The sequence below is a fragment of the Saccoglossus kowalevskii genome, chromosome 4 (assembly GCF_978046115.1).
Source record: "Saccoglossus kowalevskii chromosome 4, keSacKowa6.1, whole genome shotgun sequence".
Classification (NCBI taxonomy): Eukaryota; Metazoa; Hemichordata; class Enteropneusta; family Harrimaniidae; genus Saccoglossus; species Saccoglossus kowalevskii.
Window position 1 is genome coordinate 157,900 of NC_140644.1, and position 20,113 is coordinate 178,012.

A 20,113-nucleotide genomic window follows, 5' to 3' on the forward strand; every position below is an offset into this window, starting at 1 on the left:
CAGGCACACATCACTATTTGGAACAATGTTACGTTCAACAAGAACTAAAACTGGACTCAAATGTTTTGTCTTGTAGGTCAGTTTTAACGGTTGACGTTTCATCTAACAGATGTGCAATTTATAATATTGGTCACAGATTGCGCTATGATGTTAACATGCACAAGGAGTGGATTCAGAACAGAATAAAAAACACAGCTTCAAATAATGCAATTGTTTTTAATAGAATGTTATTACAGTACATTCAAATTTTTTAAGATAAATCTGAGAAAATATGAATATATTAATAAACACTTCTAATCATTTCAAACTTACATATACAATATTGTATTTACAATTAATTTTGAGCCAATCCATGAGAACAAATTGGAACATGCTTGAATAGCATATGTACTACCGGGTACTACTAGTTACGGCACATAAAAAAAACATGCGCTCATGGTTCATATATCATACCCATCACTTGGCCATGATTTACCTACTGTACAAAACAAATTGAACTGTTGTGAATACATGTAGTAGTTATTTTTTTTACTAATTCTAAGTTGTCTGTACTTTGATCTCATAAACCTTGATATAACCCATTTAAATTGTAGAACACCCATGGTCGTGGTAAATGACATTCTCATTGTTTCACACTGGACACCCAGACATCAATATGACATCATAATTTGAAATGTACTGTATTTACTCTATTGGAAGTGCATCGATCTCCAATAGAAGCTTAAAACATTACTGGTGCTTATTTTGACCATTGCCACTCTATCATGTATGTAAATGTATGCACTACAATAAAATGTGGTTATTACGAGGATACTGCAAAGTATGCACAAAGTATGCACTCAGACAGTACCGCATCGACCATAGATGCGCATCGATCGATACTCCCGCTCTACTGTCTGAGTGTATACTTTGCAGTATCCTTGTAATTACATTATTATTATACATCTTTTCCTCCAAAGAATACATTATGGAAATGCCGAAATCCAAATGTTTAGAACAGATTTAGAGAACTTCTTTGTGTGGAGTCCTGTCAAAACTCAGGGGCAGCTATGTTTGTTTTTATTATTAGAGGATGCTTGCAGGCATAACTTTTCTATATTTGGAATTCACGTTTTCTAATATGGTAAAATGAAAATACCCAATGCAAAACTGCAAAATTACGGCACACTGTAACTTATGGCCTTACAAATGTGTAGTACTATAAAATACTTTATTTTAGCTGGAATTAATTTTTGCTGAAAAGACTTTTTGGGTGTTTTGTATAGAATTTATTTTCACTGATTCTTGATTTAAATGTAAAATATAGGAAAAAATGTATATTTGCTTGATTTGATTTTCACAGAATTATCTCTTCAGCGAAAATAAATTCCAAGTGAAAAAGTATTTTACAGTAATAGCAAATACAGTACATCATTGAATGATCACAGGTGCACAATTAGAATATGATAAAACATGCACTATTAGCATGTTATAAATAATTATAATACTATCGATAAACTACAGTACGGTCCGAATATAACATAGCTTTAAGCTGACTTAAAGCTGGTTAAGCTTGCTTTCAAAAACCTATATATGCATATGTAAATCTGCCTGACACAGGCAAATACCACAAGAAATAATTACGAATGACACTCAGTCTCAAAATTAAAGGTTTCAATGAACAATCAAAGCCAGGCTGAAGTTTAGTAAGGCCCAAACTGTACTGAAAAATTATGTTTAATAGTCATTTTCTTTTGTTCTAGCTATGTGAAAGTTTATTGTGTTGAACATTAAATGAACTGCTATGATACTATCTTGTTTCATGCAAAAACATTGAGCTAGAATTTACCAGAGTGCCTCAATTTCATGTGTATATGTAAATTATCTTTTTTAGCACATCGGTAGCTACAGTAGCTACAACAAAATGGTTTTTCACCAGTATGACATCGTATGTGATCCACTAACTTGCTTACGGACACAGATCGAAAATGACACAATTCACATTTGTACAGCTTGCCATCTTTGTGTAGTTTGACATGATCAAGTTTTGCTGCCTTTGTTGGAAACTCTATTCTACACAACTTACAACTTAAATGTCTTGATAATGCTATTTTGGGAACACCCGATCCAGAATAGACATCATAAATAGCAGACTTGCTTGAAGACATAGGAATGTCACTGGCTACATTCAATGTGCTCTTCTCTTCTGTATTGTTTCTTTTCTTATTGCATTTACTAATTTTAGTATGTTCCAAAGGAATACTAACAATCAGAGATTTTACTTTTTTCACAGGATCTATTTTATGTATGCGCTTGATATGCAGTCTTAAGTTGTCGCTTCTATTGCAATTATATTTGCAGTATTCACATTTAAATGGTTTCTCATTGGTATGAGTTCTTCTATGTTGTATGACTTTCTGTGTAGTGAAGAACTCAGCACCACATATGTCACACATGTAACCGCCATTCTCTACCTTATGTGTAAGCATGTGCATTGACAATGCCTCAGTATTTTTGAAATCTTTTCCACAGATTTTACAACTTAACATGGTATCTGTATTTTCACACAAATCACTTTTCTTATGTGCAACCAGTGCCTTCTCAACAGTACATGTATAACTACACTTATCACAAGTATAGATTTTTTTGCTGATCCTCTCACAGCGCTCCATGAAATGACTATTCTGGTGAAGGCTAAAAGCTTCACTATCTGAGGCAGTGAAATTACAAAGTCTACAAGTAAAATTACCAATTTCCTTTACTTTGTCAGGAATTCCCTGACCACAGCTAAGAACATGTCTTTCCAGCATTTGTTCAGTCAGTAGAATTTTATCACACTTTCTGCATCGAAAGTTAGGCCGAGCACATTTACCCTCATGAGTGTCTTCACAATACTGTTTCTCAAATAATTTGAGACAAACTTTACATCGTGTCATTTTTTCGTCACATAAAGTTTCCTCATCAGTTTTGTGACTTTCATCATGGAGATCATGTTCATCTTTCTTTGTTGAACCATTCAGTAAATTTTTAAACTGGTTCTTTATTTTATGTTTCATAACATGGCCAGGTGAAGATAATTTGATTTTCAATGGCTTTCCCTTTGTAGGTTTTCTCTTTCGCCGTACTGATGACAACTTAATTTCCTTTTTTTTCAGTTCAGATGAAGATAGAATTGAATCATCATTATTAATGACCTTAGAGCTATCAGGAACGGTGGTTGACATTGAAAGCACAGGGTCAACATGATCACTACTTTTAGTACTTGTTTTTAGACATCGAGTCTCATTGCCAGGTGGCTGCAGTGTTTCTGTAGTCTTGTCTTCTCCACTAACATTCACATTAGTATTGCACTGGACGTCGCAACGATTGTTTTTAATTGTTCGTTTCCTTCTACCTCTCTTTCTCCGCCTTGAATTATCCATCCTTTCAGATGTATTTTGTGCATCTGATACACTTTTCACAGAATTTGCATCAGTGTTGCATTTATCTTGCGCACTGTTAGTAGTTTCCGGGTAAATTGAAAATTGTGGAATAACCACAACTTTAGCATCAACAGTCTCCATTGTTGGATCTTCCTCAACATCTTTTGATAATTCTGTATCAATTATGTTTATGTTTTTTAGCTTTGGTGACACCTGTTCATCATAATTCAAACTTGCACCATGTTGTGTAGTCTGACTACTCAGCATGGTTGTTTCAATTTTTGTCTCATTCAGTCCATTTTCAGTTTTAGATGACAGATCCAGTAAGACACTTGTGACTGCAGATATCTCGTCTTCAGTTGACTGGCAACCTCCAGTTTCAATATGTTGAGGGTCTACATCAGTGTTGTCAATGGTTTCTGTATGATCAATAACAACCTCAGATTCACACACATAAAGGTGATACATGGACATATCATCCACTAGTATGTAATCATGGCCATTTACAAACTCATGTACTTCATCTGGTGTAGCGCAGTCATTCACTGCAACCATAGCTTCACCAACATCCACAAAACCAGGAACATTTAGCTTACAATTGCCACTTCTCAAATCATCCTCCAGAGGGCTCACTTTCACCAGACTCTCATTTTCCATGTTATCAGTTTTCACATTGCGGTCAAAGTTGTCGCTAATATCGGTTTGTGAACATTCTTCCATACTGACCAGTACACCTTCTAAGGTTCAAACACTGGATAATTAATACTACTTACAAAGTATGGTTCTCACGACCTATGATTATAAAGCTGTAAAATAAAAGACACATTGTTTGATGATTAAATGTATAAGGCCATGTTTTTTAAAACAAGCAGTCTCTCGACTGAGATAGCTCCACTGTTTGCAATACACATTTCAATTAAAGAACTATTAGACAAATGAACAAATCTGAAAGAGGTCTATCTGAGGTACCTACATGTATAACATCAAAGCAATCAGACTTGTGGTTTTTAACAAGAAGTCGAAAATATCACTTTTTACTGTAAGATTTCCTTAGCCCCCCCCCCCCCCCATCATATAAATCCTTGATTGTACGAAAAAATAGTGCCTGACCCGGAAGCATAATACAGACGGTAAGTAACCTTTGACCTAAAAACATGGCGTCCGACCTATTGCTATATGTGTTTTGTATAGTCAACGGATATAAATGATTTTTATTATTGCGTGTATTATTAAACAAGAGTTACATCAAATAGACAATATGATCTAAAATTAATAATACAAATCAAATAAGTCACAATTGTTACCAAAGCTGGAACTTCGACTTAAATTTGTACTCATGTATGCTAAATAATATTTGTGTTTATCCACATAACACTATAAGTGGAATAAAATCACTACATAATTTACTCACCAGTAATATAAGTCATAGTTGACGGCCGGTCGGTAAAAGGGTAAAATTTTATCTTATTTTAGAAGCTAGTCCTGGTATATAATCGATCGCACTCACAAACGCATCGACTATGGCAGCTTGGTTCTACCATTATAAAACAGAGGTTTGGGGTACACCATGGAACTAAATGGTTGTAGTTTCATGGATACACATAGCTCAAGCTAAATTATTGAAGATATTAATAATCTATAAAAACACACAGAATGACAATGTATGACTCATATATAAATGTTTCATTACAATCATTAAAACATGTATAACACGATTGTTTAAACCGATTACTCCTAATGCGAAAAAATGGTTCAACCGGGCTGTTTAAAAAAAGTTCTCCCCTGACAAAATTACATTCTCTCTGTTTAGGGTAGCAATGAATATCGCTTGTTGCGTTCAACACACCTTTGTGATAATAAATAGTGCACATTCTGTGAAAGTTTAAAATAATAATAATAATGTTAACTTCATTTACACATAATTCGCAATCTGTTGGCAGTCTGCTATAAAATATAGCCGACTGGGTGATGATTGTAAAAGCAACAGCCGTAAAGAAATACAAGGAAATCCCTGCATCGGCTGGAATTGTGTGTTTGATCGGGTTATTCTGTTTAACTTATTGCGGTAAGAAACGAGTTTTAAGCTGTGTATAACTTTTTTCAGGAATCTTATGTTAAATTTGACAATGTGATGTGCGGTTTGCCGACAATAATTGTCAAGTTTGAAGTATATTAAATTGAATGTAAGCATGTCCCATTTCCGCCTAACAAACTTTGTTTCGAAGAACTGGGTTGACACTTAAATCATCAGTTATAGGCATAATATATGTCCCAGCCCAAAGAATGTTTTTATTACCGTGATATAGTTTGTTGTTGTTCGTATGTGTGCACATATTTTCGCAAATTTTGTATATGTTTCGGGTTTGTATCGTTGTCCCGTCAGGAGGTCAAAATGGTGGACCAATCACTCAACTTTGGTAGTTACTTTACTTCCTGTTCAGCGACCCAGTGTTGTTCTTTGGTATCGTATGTAGCAATATTTCTTATATGGATTCAGTAACATGGAGTAACTGGTCCTAACAACGTTTTGTATGGGACTTTTTGTATAAACCAAGAGTGCTTTACGTTTGTCACGCCATGGAGCTAGAAAGGGAAGGAGAGAGGACGCTATTATTTCTGCCTGTTCTATGATAGTTATAGTTTATTTGCTCATTAGATATTAATCTTATAACAAGATTAATAGGGTTTAATCTTCTGTTGGTTAACTTGGTGAATAGCCATTTACGTGCGGAAACTTGGTATCAACCCTTTTAATCCATAATCTGAAACTATAAAATAAAATAAAAATTTAATTACACAATGAAACAGGAAAACAAAGTAAAGCGGCTATCATATCACTTTCCAGTCTGAAAACAATATCAACAAGTTTATTATCCTTATTAATACTAACCATCCTAAACTAATTAGACGTGTGACACGGTATCTGAAAGTGTGTTTTGAAAAACACAAACTACATTAATTTTGTTACTACCTAATCTTATGTTATTTTAACGTTCTGTTTTTACCTTTTACCTTTTTACCTTACCTTTTATTACTTTCAGCCAAAAATGAATTTGTAATTTCATTACGGTGTAATAAAACTGTATTATTATTATATAATGTAATTACTGTGAAATGAAATATTCATGGTGTTTTGCCTTGTTGCTCACAAAAGTAATAAATTTCCTCTAAAACATAGTTGGTCATCAAAAAGACTATGGTGAAAATAGATATCCATGTTGAAATCAACTGTAACGATGTTGAAATTAATAAAATTGGTCATGGATGGCAACAACTTGTGTTTAAAAAATAAACAATTTAAAAAATAAGGTTCCTAGAATATCGTCATGAATTGTACATGTTCTTGCTCTGCACTCAATGACCTGGAAAATAATCCATCTACACCCTCCAATCATAAGTAAAAATCAAAGCCAAGTTTGACATCGTCTAAACAAACAATGGAAACGTAAAAATGGTAACGCTATCGCGATTTAAAACATGATTTTTCACGAATGCACATCGGTGCACAATAAAAAGCAATATCTCACCTTAACTGTCTGTTTTCAAGCAACCCATACAAACTTTAAAATCTTTTAGAGGAATCGTCGGGAGAAAAAATATTTAGCTTTGAATATCAAGTTCTTTTTCATGCACAAGACAAGTAATCAACTGTGACTTCGCTGAGAATGTATCCAGGACTGTGTTGTTTCCAGTGCCAAAGGTCACTCAATGACCTCTGACGTTACTTGGACGAAAATACGTACATGTATTGTTTGTTATTTCTTTCTGCATATTCGTTTTTATGGACGCAAAATATTTTCCCGTTCAGCAATATCTTGAAATGCAGCAATTAGCATAAGTAAATGTGCAGTCTCAATCATCATGTAAAAGTCTTATTTTAATATGATTAATTCTGTCTAAAACAAAGCTATGTAAACAGCTTAAAATAGGCTTAAATAGTGTCCTCTTGTTACATTTGGACATATGGGAGGGGAAGGTGGACAATCTTGCTTTTCTGTATAACTTGTGTGGTCAAGTAACAAACAATACCTTCAACTTGATTTTTGTTTTAGCAACTATACATGCCTATGTGATAGATCTGTAAAAACTAGTCTTTCATAAACAACGATAAAAATAGTGGCATTGTTTCCTGCTAATATAATAAACTATCGGTACTTATGGCCAATGGATTTTGAAGTGCTGATCAGTGAGAAAAATTTGGTTGGCAAAATTACACACACACTTGAGGGCTAAAAATGAAACAAATTTGATCAGTATTGCTATTTAATAGTAATTTTTCAAGTTTTGTTGATATACTGTTTATTTTTTAGTGTTTTGAACAGTATACAGTTTAGTTGTGCATGATATTTGTAGTCCTGTAATACTGATGCCATTTAATTGCACTAGAAACAAGTGCAATACTTTAAATGTACTGTAAGACCGTTTATTTTCTCTGACATTTAATATCGCTATTTTGATGTTTTGAGCATATTCACTGTTTGTTTTTTCACAAATTTGTCAAGGAAATAATGAGTTTTATTGTTATTTAGCAGATTTTACTTATCAGTGAAAATAGCAAAATGTAAACACAGTGAATACTTAATGCATTTACAAGTACATTTGTATACAGTTTTGGGTGAAAAAATAGAGTTATGATTAGGGGTTTGTATACTTCATAGGTTTGGGTTAATTTTTGACATTGTTTGGGATTTGAAACATTGTTGAAATAATAATTATTTACCGGAGTAATATGCCGACGAAAATCTGCACCCCTCACATTCACAACAATATTGATCAGTATTCCCACTAAGCTAATTTGTCACTGAAAAAATGTTTTGATTTCATATAGAACTGACATTTATCATAAATCAAAGTGTGTGAAAAGGACAATGTCTAAACCTAACCTTTGTTTTTTTGCTTTGTTTTTAAGTTAATCTGTTTAAGTTACGCCCTGTTACCGGTATTCCACATAATTGAATCTGTCTTTTACCTCTATGATTAAATGATTGCAGTGGGGGACTACAAGTACATGTATTAACTCTTAAAATGTTGTTAACCGATAAAGCTATGTTGTTTGTAGTCAAATGTACTTCTTGTACTGAATATGATTTTAGGGTGATCTTTTTTCATTATTTGTCATTTGTTAGATATTGTTATCCCTTATATAGTTCTACTCACAGGGCTTAACCATAATGTTTAAACCCACTTGTTCCAAAAGTATGTTGCCTATTTAATTACCATACGTTGTTGAGGAAAGTGAGTTACAATTTTAATAGTTTTCCTGGACTTACCGACTACCTTTAGTGTCTAGACCTAGCCTGATAAACTCATTGAGAGTTTGTACGTCAAATTTTAAAGTGGTTACCCAGTCAAAATATGTTGTGTATTTCTAATGTACAGTTAGTTGTTGGTTATATGAATTTAAAAAATGAGTTTATTTTGCCCTGGTTATAATCTGGACTCGATAAACATATTGTAAAATACTTTATTTTTAGCAGGAATTAATAATTTAATGATGAAACTATGTGTATGTGTCAAGAACTTCTTCTTAAAAAAATAAAAAGACAGGTCATATATTTTGCATAATTCTCAGTTGATAAGTTTACACAGCAGTTTGTTCTTATAACTTTTTACAGAACATTGATCCACTAATACTGTTGTTTTTATTGCCATTTGAACACTCTTATGTAAACAGATTAGTTATGCAAATTGACATGTTCTCATCTCTAAAAAACATCAACAAAATTAGTCAGCATCACTTTAACACATGTTCTTATAAATATAGGCTAATAATGCATTTCTCAGGTAGTTGATAAAGTTATTACCGTATTTATCCGCGTATAAGCCCAGGGTCTTGAACATGGAAAATCACCAAAAGGAAGGGGTGGGCGTTTGTCCGGATATCCCTGGCAAAAAAAACGAAAAATCATGAAAATTGGCAACACGCAGATCGAACTGCGACAGGGAGTAAAACGGCAAACAAAAACATGCAACAAAACTAAATGAACAATATGCAGCATTAGAAGTGTAACAAGAAATAATTTATTGCTTAGAATGTGACAAATATTAAAACCAGAAATAATAAAAATCAACAGTGAAGATTCATTTGAATTAGAATATCCCCGTCGACAAACACGTCGCCCCATACACGTGAATTATTCCGGTTTTGACAAATATCGGATCAACAGCCATACAAGATCAATATTAATTTACGCAGCAAAATTACGAAAGTTCATAGTTGTTAGAAAAAAAATCCATCTAAGATCTCTATTTGCACGTTCATTGCTATCTTCGTAAAAGTCAAAACCCTGAAATTCCAAGTCAGCGCCACTGTCGCGATTGCACAAAATCCCTATAGCTTCGTCTTGAAGTTTGTCGTTCCACACCATTTGGACTTAGCATATTTAATCCATGGATTTCGCTGTCTGGTAGCTTGGCACTTTTAATTCACGTCTAATCAGAATAAAGAGACAAGAAAAATGAGGTCGCGGCAAACGACTCGCACGATGCTTGTGTTTACCGTCTGGCAATCATCTTTGACCTTTAAGCATCCGCCTTACCGATTGGCTAAGAATGACATCACTACTAGTGTTTCATCATAGAGGTAAATTCAGCATTGCTTTTTTATCAGACTAGGCGTTCATTCATCAATCATGGTGAAAGTTACCATTCAGCAAGTTATATGGATATTGCGGTGGGCTTGAAATGGGAAGATTTTTTTTCCAACGACAGAAGAATAATTTCCATGAAATGCAATATCTGTGGTGAAAGATGGTAAAAAAGTTGGCAGTCTTCAGCATGACATTGCAAAATCGCTGGCCCCAGTTATGGATTCGCAAATATTTTATAAAGCCAAAACAATGTGCTTTAAACCACTCTCCCAGGTACGGGTTGCTACAATATTTCAACATTGGTTTCATTGTCGGCGACGCTAAAGCCGAACGAGTGCGACACTTGCTTTGCGGCTCTCTATATACTGTAAGATTTGCTTAAATAGTTTCTATATGGAAACACAAACCTAACGGCCCTTTTCAGGGCCACGACATATTTAAAAAAAAAGAACCTTTACATGTAATATACATTTTTTTGACTCGCTGGCTGTTATGTTTCTGATAAAAAAATCTTGAAAAAATAAATGTAAACTACGTAAACAGTGGTGAACGCGCTGCTCTATTTATGTCACAGCTATTTTGCGTTCACTCCTCGTTTTACGCAATTGACATTTATTTTTTCAAATTTTGTTATCAGAATCATAACAGACTGCTGTTAATAGAACGAACAAAAATAGGTTTTTGTTTTTTTATTTTATTACAGGTGTAGAAAAAACACCCCTGGGCGTTTGCTAGGATATGACCTCAACTCCTTTATTTTATCAAAAGTGGGGGGTGGGCGTTTGTCCGGGCATGGGCTCTTAGCCGGATAAATAATGTAGATTGAAAGAAATTGAACTTTCCATGACAAAATAAGTATTAACAAATTTTAAAATCAGTACTTTGGATGATTATTGCTAAAAAACAAAGACAAATATAAAAAGACACATGTGTATGTTATTTGGACAGTACTACATATTCTTTTAGGTGTAACTAAATAATTATTTTACAAGAAAACATCCCCAAAAGAAGATTTTTGGAGACAAAACACAATTTTATTATAATTTTTTTTTCCAGAAATTTCAATGATAGATCTAACAGACAACAACTACTTGTATGAACTATGTACATGTAACTTTAATGAGTCTGTATATGTCAACAAGCCAAGTCAACCCTAGATCTTTTTGACCTAATAATAAACAGTATGATGTGTGTGCAAATCAATGGGTTCAGTGATTGACAATTATATTCCAGGTTTTAGGGTTAAGGATTAGGGGTTATGCACCAATGATCAACCTTCTGAAGAACTATAGATTAGCTTTTAAGCAATAGGGTTAGTTTTAAGTTTGTGATTCCCAATCAATGACATTAACACCTCAGGGAGCAATATGTCAGGTTAGCTTTTGTACAATGATGGTACAGTACTTGATAGTAACATTTGCAGGTTGGTATGGTCCATGGAGAACGAGCATTTAAAATTTGCCCAATGTGGTAGGACATAATCAACTTTGACCATTATACAGTGTATGTCCCCACCTGGCCTGAGGTTTGGGGTCAGAGTTCACATTGACTGGCACATTTTCATAGATATTTCAGTTATGCTACTAATTAGCAACATTGCAGGAAATAAATTCTTGACATTCTATTGAGAAAACTGGTGTCCATAGAAACCTTCATTTCTGATCCCCCAATAACATAATTAAAAATAAAAGTGTGGTTTGACAATAAATCAACAATAGTTTCAACACTATGTATAAAAACATTTACTTTAGTTCAGTTAGGAATGTTCACACTAATTATTCTCATAGAAAAATTGTTTTAAACTATTTCAAACTATATATTTTATATACATGTAATTCGCACTAATTAAAAATCAGTGTTATTTTGGATGAAAACTTCACATGGTCATGTATAAATCCTTTATTGAAGATTCAAATGGGTATAACTGTGAAGAAATTAGAAAGGATACCTCAATTTGTTTTAATACATGTAGAATACCCGGTAACACATATGAAACAAAAAAGTTACAGCATTTTGCATATCTATTTATGTATTTACACCAGAATATTTTGTTCAATTTTGCATTCAGATAGTGAAAGTGAATGGTTAAATTTAACAAAATTGCTGACCAGGTTCAGATATACAATCTGAATGAATTAGTGCCTACTGAATAGTACTCATTTGTTTAATCATTTTGATACCAGAATTAAAACAAAAGATGTATACTAATTTGCATATCAATAGTGAAATTGCTGCATTGAATCATAAAATGGTCATAAAATCTTCAGTGATCAAACATCCCCAAGTCCAGTAAATTGTAGATAATTTGTTAAGCATCTAAGATGTTCTAAAATTAATTGTCAGTATTCAATTTTTATAAATTACATGTGCCACCACCGCCAACTCTCTTCCAATTTTATTTTTTTAGCTCCGCTGTCGACTTTGTCGAGCGGAGCTTATCATATGAGTGATTGTCCGTCGTCGTCCGTCGTCCGTCGTCGTCGTCCGTGTCAATGTTTTACTTTTTCGACTTCTTCTTGAAAACTACAAGCCTAAATCCTTTGATACTTGGTGTATATGTACCTTGGGTAGACCTCTCTTAGGTTTGTTCATTTCATGTTGATATCTTTAATTCTCTAATTTTGATGAATATTTTTGTCATTTTTGGTAAAAACTTATATTTTCGACTTCTTGTTAAAAACCGCAAGTGCAATTGCTTTGATAATACATATATAGGTACTACATGTGGACCTCTCTCAGATTTGTTCATTTTGTAATGATATCTTTAATTCTCTAATTTTGGTGAATATTTTTGTCATTTTTGGTAAAAACTGATATTTTCGACTTCTTGTTAAAAACCGCAAGTGCAATTGCTTTGATATTACATATATAGGTACTACATGTGGACCTCTCTCAGATTTGTTCATTTTGTAATGATATCTTTAATTCTCTAATTTTGGTGAATATTTTTGTCATTTTTGGTAAAAAGTGATATTTTTGACTTCTTGTTAAAAACCGCAAGTCCGAATGCTTTGATATTACATATATAGGTACTACATGTGGACCTCTCTCAGATTTGTTCATTTTGTGATGATATCTTCAATTCTCTAATTTTGGTGAATATTTTTGTCATTTTTGGTAAAAAGTGATATTTTCGACTTCTTGTTGAAAACTGTAAGTCCGATTGCTTTGATATTACATATATAGGTACTACATGTGGACCTCTCTCAGATTTGTTCGTTTTGTGATGATATCTTCAATTCTCTAATTAATTTATTTTGGTGAATATTTTTGTAATTTTTGGTAAAAAGTGATATTTTCGACTTCTTGTTAAAAACTGTAAGTCTGATTGCTTTGATACTATTCATATTGTTCATTTTCTAATGATGTCTTCAGTTGTTTAATTGAAATGTGCATTGCTAACAGCGGAGCTATCTCAGCCGATAGGCTGCTTGTTTAATACGTGTCATGGCAAACAAAATAATTACACAATCTTTAATACCAATATCATAAGAGGGTAGAAAGTGTTTCACCCTCATTGTCCTTATTTGGCGTTCAACGCAACCGCATCTAAAGTTTTTTTATTTATCAAGAAAGTATTTTGTACAGTACGTGCCCCCCCCCCCCAGCCCGTACTGATTTTATTGCCAAGGTCGTATTTTCAAGAGATAACTATGTACCTCTTTTCTACTCTAAAGCTGAAAACGATAACTATGACCATATACATGTAGTATAAAATAACTTGGTTGTCAATAGTTACTGTTACAGTTCACTTGTACCAACAAAATGCATAATGCCCTATTTAGTGAATATACTACAGAATTATAAGCTTGTAGTTATCACATGCACATTTATGGACAAATGTATACTTACAAAAATATTTTTTTGACTCCCATGTGCGAAGCACATAATGGGAGTCTTTGCAGTTAGTGTGTCTGTATGTGTGTGTATGTGTGTCCGACTGTTCCAATGCTATCTGAAGAACCATACATAAAATAAAACTTGGTGCATAGATGCTCTGGGCCAATACGCAGATTTGATTAGGTTTTGGTAAAAATCCATGCTCGTTAATTACCTAATTTGCATGATAATTAGCTAATTTTTAGCTGTTCTATGACTGTTCCACTGATATCTAAAGAACCACTCATTGGATTTTGATGAAACTTGGTACATAGATGCTCTGAACATATGCACAGATTTGATTAGGTTTTGGAAAAATCCATGCTCGTTAATTACCTAATTTGCATGATAATTAGCTAATTTTTAGCTGTTCTATGACTGTTCCACTGATATCTAAAGAACCACTCATTGGATTTTGATGAAACTTAGTACATACCGTAGATGCTCTGAACTAATGCTAGGTTTGGATTAGTTTTTGGTAATAATCCGTGGATACTTATTACCTAATTTGCATAATGATTAGTCAATTTTCCGTTTTTCCACTGATATCTCAAGTTCTAATCATCACATTTCAATGAAACTTGGTACATAGATGTCATATGACACTGCACAGACCTGATAGTTTTTTATGGTAATATCAGTACATATAATTACCTAATTTGCATAATTAATTAATTTTCAGCTTTTGATATAAGTAGTGAGCATTACATTTCAATGAAACTTGGTACTTACATACTCAAGGACTATGCAGAGATTGATTTGTTTTGAATAAATATTTGTGCATAATAATTACCTAATTTGCATAATTAGTTTTCAGCTTTTCTACTGATATCTAAAGTACTAATCATGACATTTCAATGAATCTAGAATTATGCAGAGACCCAATTAGTTTTCGGTAAATATTTGTGCATATTAATCACCTAATTTGCATAATTAACCAATTTCCAACTTTCACACTGATATCCCAGGTACTAATCATCACATATCAATGAATGTTTGTACATGGATCCTGTAGGACAATAGACAGACCTGGATAATTGTGGGTTAAAATATGTACATATTAATTACCTAATTTGCATAATTAGCCAATTTTAAGCTTTCACACTGATATCTAAAGTACTAATTATTCCATTTCAATGAAACTTAGTACAAAGATGCTCTAGGACAATGTACAAACCTAATTAGTTTGGGGTAAAAATCTGTTCATATTAATTCCCTAATTAGCATAATAATTCATAATTTTTTGGTTCTAATCACATTTCAATTAAACTTGGTACATAGATTTTCTGTTACATTGCGCAGACCTCACTAGTTTTACACTCAAATCTGTTCATATTAATTTTCTGATTTGCATAATTAGTTTTCATCTAAGTAATTTCGAATTATATTTAATGTGTCTTCAATACTCTCAGCACATGGGAGTTCTTTCTAAGCTTTCTTTGATTTTAAATTGTTAGGTGAGCCATAGCTCTGATTAAATTTTTGATTAAATCTAATCGTTCAATAATCCCTATTCTCAGGGCAGACTACTGGACATTTTCATTGCCTGGCAATAACAGTAAAATCAAAGGGCCAAAACTCTCAGAAAACTGTACTTTGGGATAGTTGTTGAGACTACTGTGAAAAGTGTAACATGATTACCCCTACATATGCAACATATGTAAATTTATTTACTCAGGATTACTTCAAAGTTGAATTTGTGCTGTTTCCTTGACTGTTTTCACTAGATTTTCGACACGTTCCACAGGAGCTTGCACAGAGCCAGTGAAGTGAAGTAGCCCCACCTCCAAGAATAAATACAATGTACCCATTTTAGAGTAAATCACTTTATTTTCACTTGGAATTTATTTTCACTGAAGGGATGAATCAGTGAAAATAATATCCATGTTTCTATGTTACATTCACCTTATCGAAATTCACACAAAACAGCCAAAAATGCCTTTTCAGCAAAAATCAAGCTAAAATAAAAAATTTCACAGTAGCAACTAGGAAGTTGTCATAATTTCCCTAATAAAACATTAATTTAAAAGTATATATATCATCTTAATCTACTGTTGGTTTCAATTTTCAATTTCTGCTTTTTACCTTGCCCGTGCCATCAAAGATGGAAGGGAAAGGTATATTAAGGGAAAAATTTTGTCCGGCGTTGTCGTCGTCGTTGTCGTTGTTGTTGTCGTTGTCGTTAATAATTGTTATTGTGTGCATGATAACTTTACTAATTCTATTCCAAACTTCATCAAACTTGGTCACCTTGTTCATCAGTATAAAGTCTTCCCTGAGTTTGAACAACAGATGTCCTGTATGAAAATATCATGCAAAAATTGTGAAAAACTGATAAAATATTTTGACTGTTTCTACTTGACTGATCACTGGTGATACACATCAAAGGTCACTGATCTCAGTGGAAATATGCATTGTTGTATGTGTTCAATGAAGCAAATGATTTATCTTGTAATAATATCCTTGGTAATGTATCTCAGAATCCCTTACTGGGTTTCAAAACCAACTCATGGAGAGATTGCACAGTCTGATACACATTTGCAAACCTACCAATAAATCTTTACAGAAAACAAGATGTCAGAAAATCAATATAAGCACTCCTATGAACTGGGTGCCAAACTTTGATCAAGATCTGAAGCTAATAGAAAATCTGTTTAGTTCAAAGTTATCAAATCAAAAACAATACATAAAAAATACATAAAAAGCAAAACATTTCATCCACATTTTAAAAAGAAAATTGTTCTAAAATATATGTACAGTCAAACCTGTGTTAACGGCCACCTGGATATAGCGGCCACCTGCCTATAGCGGTCACAACCGAACAGTCCCTACGAATTTTACATGTAAAGTACCCTGTTTACAGCGGCCATCTGCCTAACGCGGCCAACGGCCACGCTTCAGCGGCCGCAGTGATCAGTTGAACTGCATATAACGGACATAGTTCTCAGATGTCTTGCAGACTACTGCCTTCCACCTCAGACAACTAATAAGCTCACAAAGGACAAAGTTAGCACGTTTTCACACCTTTCAACCGATGGCTTCGGCAATTATGTTTTATTCTTGTTTATAATTTAGTTTACCACGGCAAGCACACCGTACCGATGGCTATGGAACGCCAAAAACATAATTACGAATTTGAAAGTGTCTTGATAAAAAAACATGCTGTCATTAATGTTTTGTTGAAATATGTATACATTGGAATAACTTACAATTTTGTTCAATTAATGAATCGAGCAATCACAACGACGACGACCCGCAAAAGTTGTGTGAGTCGCCGGGACACAGTCACGGTCCCTATGCATGTGGCTGGGATGAATCGGAATGCCGACGGTAAATCCCCGATCGAATTGATTACCAACAAAAAAAACATAACAGCTCACTTGTTATTTAGTATCAATATTTATTCACTTTGAACTCCTATAAATACCGATAAATACGCATGTAACTGGAACTGATAGCAAAAGTAAAAAAATCAACGCAACGGCCATGCCTGTTTATCCATCCAAATAAATTATGCTAATTTCCCTTGCGCATGTGCGTTCTTGTTCTTCCGGGGTTATGATAACTCGGGTCAAAAAGTAGAGTCGTTTCCGTTAGCCCTGCGTTAGTGTGTATCGATCACTGCGAGGGAATGTGTGTGCAGTATCGTCTCGTTGTCTAAACTAAATTCGTTCAACAATTTTTTTTCGGTCGCTACTGCCTCGGTACATGTTACTAACAATAGATGCTTTTAACAATGATGTTAAATTAACCCCAGTTCGCCGGCCTATTATTACCTCCATGGCCGGCCAAAGCCGCCAGGCATATTTCACATGTTTCTATTGTTGCACCAGTACAATAACATGGAAGTCGTACAGATTTCGATTGCGCAAAGTAATGTTTTGATTAGGGATCAACCATTTCGTAAATGAGGTAGGTCGAGAAGATTTTTGAAAAAAAATGAACGAAATGTTAAGGGAATTGTGATTTGGGAGGAAACTTTCAAGTTGTCACGTACATGTAACTGGAAGGATACAATAGATAAGTGTTCTTTCCGTATACGTAACGTTGTAGGGATCAATAAAGCACTGCTAACTGTCCCTCTTCCTTCTCCTTGAAAGAATTTGCTATAACCCAGAAACATTCCGATTTATTAGAACAGTTACCAGACACAATAGATATTTAAAGAAACAAAGAAATTCAGAATAGCTAAGCAAAGCAAGCTGAGTGATTTCTTTAGTAGGAAATGAGACTCAAACTGCTGCTGAACATGAACTTTACTGTACAAATCTTCAAATAATTTTCATACTACTCATTATTGTGCAATGATCGATTTTAGTTTACATAATACAATTTAAAATTAACATTTTTATTTGTAATAAAGTGTTAGGATACTGTGTACAGTAGTGTAATAGTGTGTCAAATGGGGTTGCGAGATCCGTTTTAATACATTCAGTGCCTAATTAATATTCATGAATAAATTAGTGAACCTGTCTAGAAAGGCCAAAATTTCAAAGTCCCTTGGGTGGCCGCTATAGACAGGTTTGACTGTATTCTGTATTTGACAAACAGTTCATTTGACAAATGAAAACTCACAGGAATATGTTTCAGGTATTAGAACAGAATGATAGAGTTTTTATAATACTAGTTTAAAAACTCACTTCAAACAAAGATTACTTTTAAGTAGTCAGTTAACAAGGCGTTTCATTGTAGCATTTCTATAGGATTGACGTACTAGCATGAATACCGGTAGGTTAAATTATCAGTGTTCACTGATGACATCATCTGACTGGCCCTCTAGAGGCGAAATGACGCCAGGAAAAGCGGACGTTTGTCACCTGCTTCACAGCCAGTTTTATACCCGATATTTAGGGCATTTCGCAGCACATAAAAGTTGTTTTTATCGACAGATTTCATTCATAGATCTCAAATTTCATGTACAGAGTGTCAAAAGCCTCACCTCTGCTCCCCTTTAAATAGGGGATGTAAAGTTGTTCACATACAGTATTTAAATAGATCGCCAGGTAAGTTCCAGATAAGGGAGTTACTTCTGTATTTATGTGTTTTGAGTACATTATCATTATTTTGGTCTGACAGTCTCAGAGAATGATCATGGTTGCACTTAATAGTGTTATTGTGTCTAATTATCATTAGTCAAAGAGTAACTGTACTTCAATAAAATGTATTTGGTCAGGTTTCATTTCCACTAGCGCTATTCTCTTCTTTTGAATCTCATGTGTTCTGTTGTTTTCTAAAAAAGGTTTTTTTCAGTTCACTGCAATATCTTGTGTATTGTGTAAAAAGTGTGGACTGAATGTCTGCCATAAAAATAAAATTATTTTTTCATAGCTCAGTGTAAAAAAATTTGATCTTTTATTGTTGTTATTTAAAGATCAATATGGGCATTGATATCCTTACATGATAATAACTGTCAACCAATTTCATGATAACTGAGTATCAACATCACTAATGGACTGATCATTTTGTGTCATGATTTGTTCGAAATTGAGCGACTGGTGGCCATTTTTTTCAGATACATGTACCCTTTCCTGTTTAAATTGAGTACAGAGGCAACTACTGTATCATAGTTTTTATATTGTCTTCAGTTGTTTAGGGGTTTTGATGAAATTTAAGCGAGGTTCAGATTCAGGAGATTTGCATATCTTTGGATGGAGACGTAAAAGCTGTTTGTACCATGTATTGTTTCTGTTTTCAGTGTACATAAACAAATCAGATTGTAGTATGGATGACTTTATCCTTCTCTAATGGAGCTGTAAATATGACTACATATACCGGTAGTTCCTATCGGACTTCCAAATAAATAAATAAACTCTCAAGGACCTGAGTTACAACTGCTGCCTCTAGTACATAGAAAATTTTAAATTGTTTTTCTTCAGTAAATGTAACTTATACTCTGAGTAAAAATGGTGTTACGTGCTTCTAGTATCTTGAAACAGTAGTGCCATGATGTTTATTTTATTTATAATTGTAGGAGCTACTTGCCTAGCACCTGTCTGTTGTTGTTTTTTTTAGGCAAATGGGGTTTCTCTCTTTATTTTATACATTGTACTAGTAGATTCGTGGTGAGTGGCTTTCGCGCTACAATGTAAATGGGTTTCGTATCTGGTGGGTTTTGCGGGGAGTAGGGTTTTGTCTCAGTAACTGGTATTTTCATCGCTGTTGAGAAATAAAGTTTTATGTTTCTTTAACAACTGACGCTATTCTGGGAATACCAACCTGTCAGTTCCAAAATAAGACCCATGC

The 20,113-nt window shown here is 33.8% G+C and overlaps 2 protein-coding genes across 2 annotated transcripts in view; one reads left to right on the plus strand and one right to left on the minus strand.

Moving 5' to 3' along the window:
- Positions 1 to 202: 202 nt before the first annotated feature.
- Positions 203 to 4,844, minus strand: LOC102808205 (uncharacterized). Its single transcript, XM_006814146.3, has 2 exons — positions 4,813 to 4,844; positions 203 to 4,207 (listed from the first exon to the last, which is right to left on the minus strand). The coding sequence occupies exon 2, from the start codon at positions 4,119 to 4,121 to the stop codon at positions 1,818 to 1,820; it is 2,304 nt and encodes a 767-aa protein (XP_006814209.1). The 5' UTR covers positions 4,122 to 4,207; positions 4,813 to 4,844; the 3' UTR covers positions 203 to 1,817.
- Positions 4,845 to 5,390: 546 nt separating this feature from the next.
- The window catches only part of LOC102808881 (uncharacterized), a 161,063-nt gene continuing 146,340 nt past the window's right edge, over positions 5,391 to 20,113 (plus strand). The window contains exon 1 of the mRNA XM_085498188.1: positions 5,391 to 5,466. The gene's annotated coding sequence lies outside the window, so the exon portion shown is untranslated. The remainder of the gene's footprint in view (positions 5,467 to 20,113) is intronic.

Bases quoted from the DNA above. Each gene is read 5' to 3' on its own strand.
- LOC102808205 (XM_006814146.3), bottom strand. From the start codon at position 4,121: ATGGAAGAATGTTCACAAACCGATATTAGCGACAACTTTGACCGCAAT.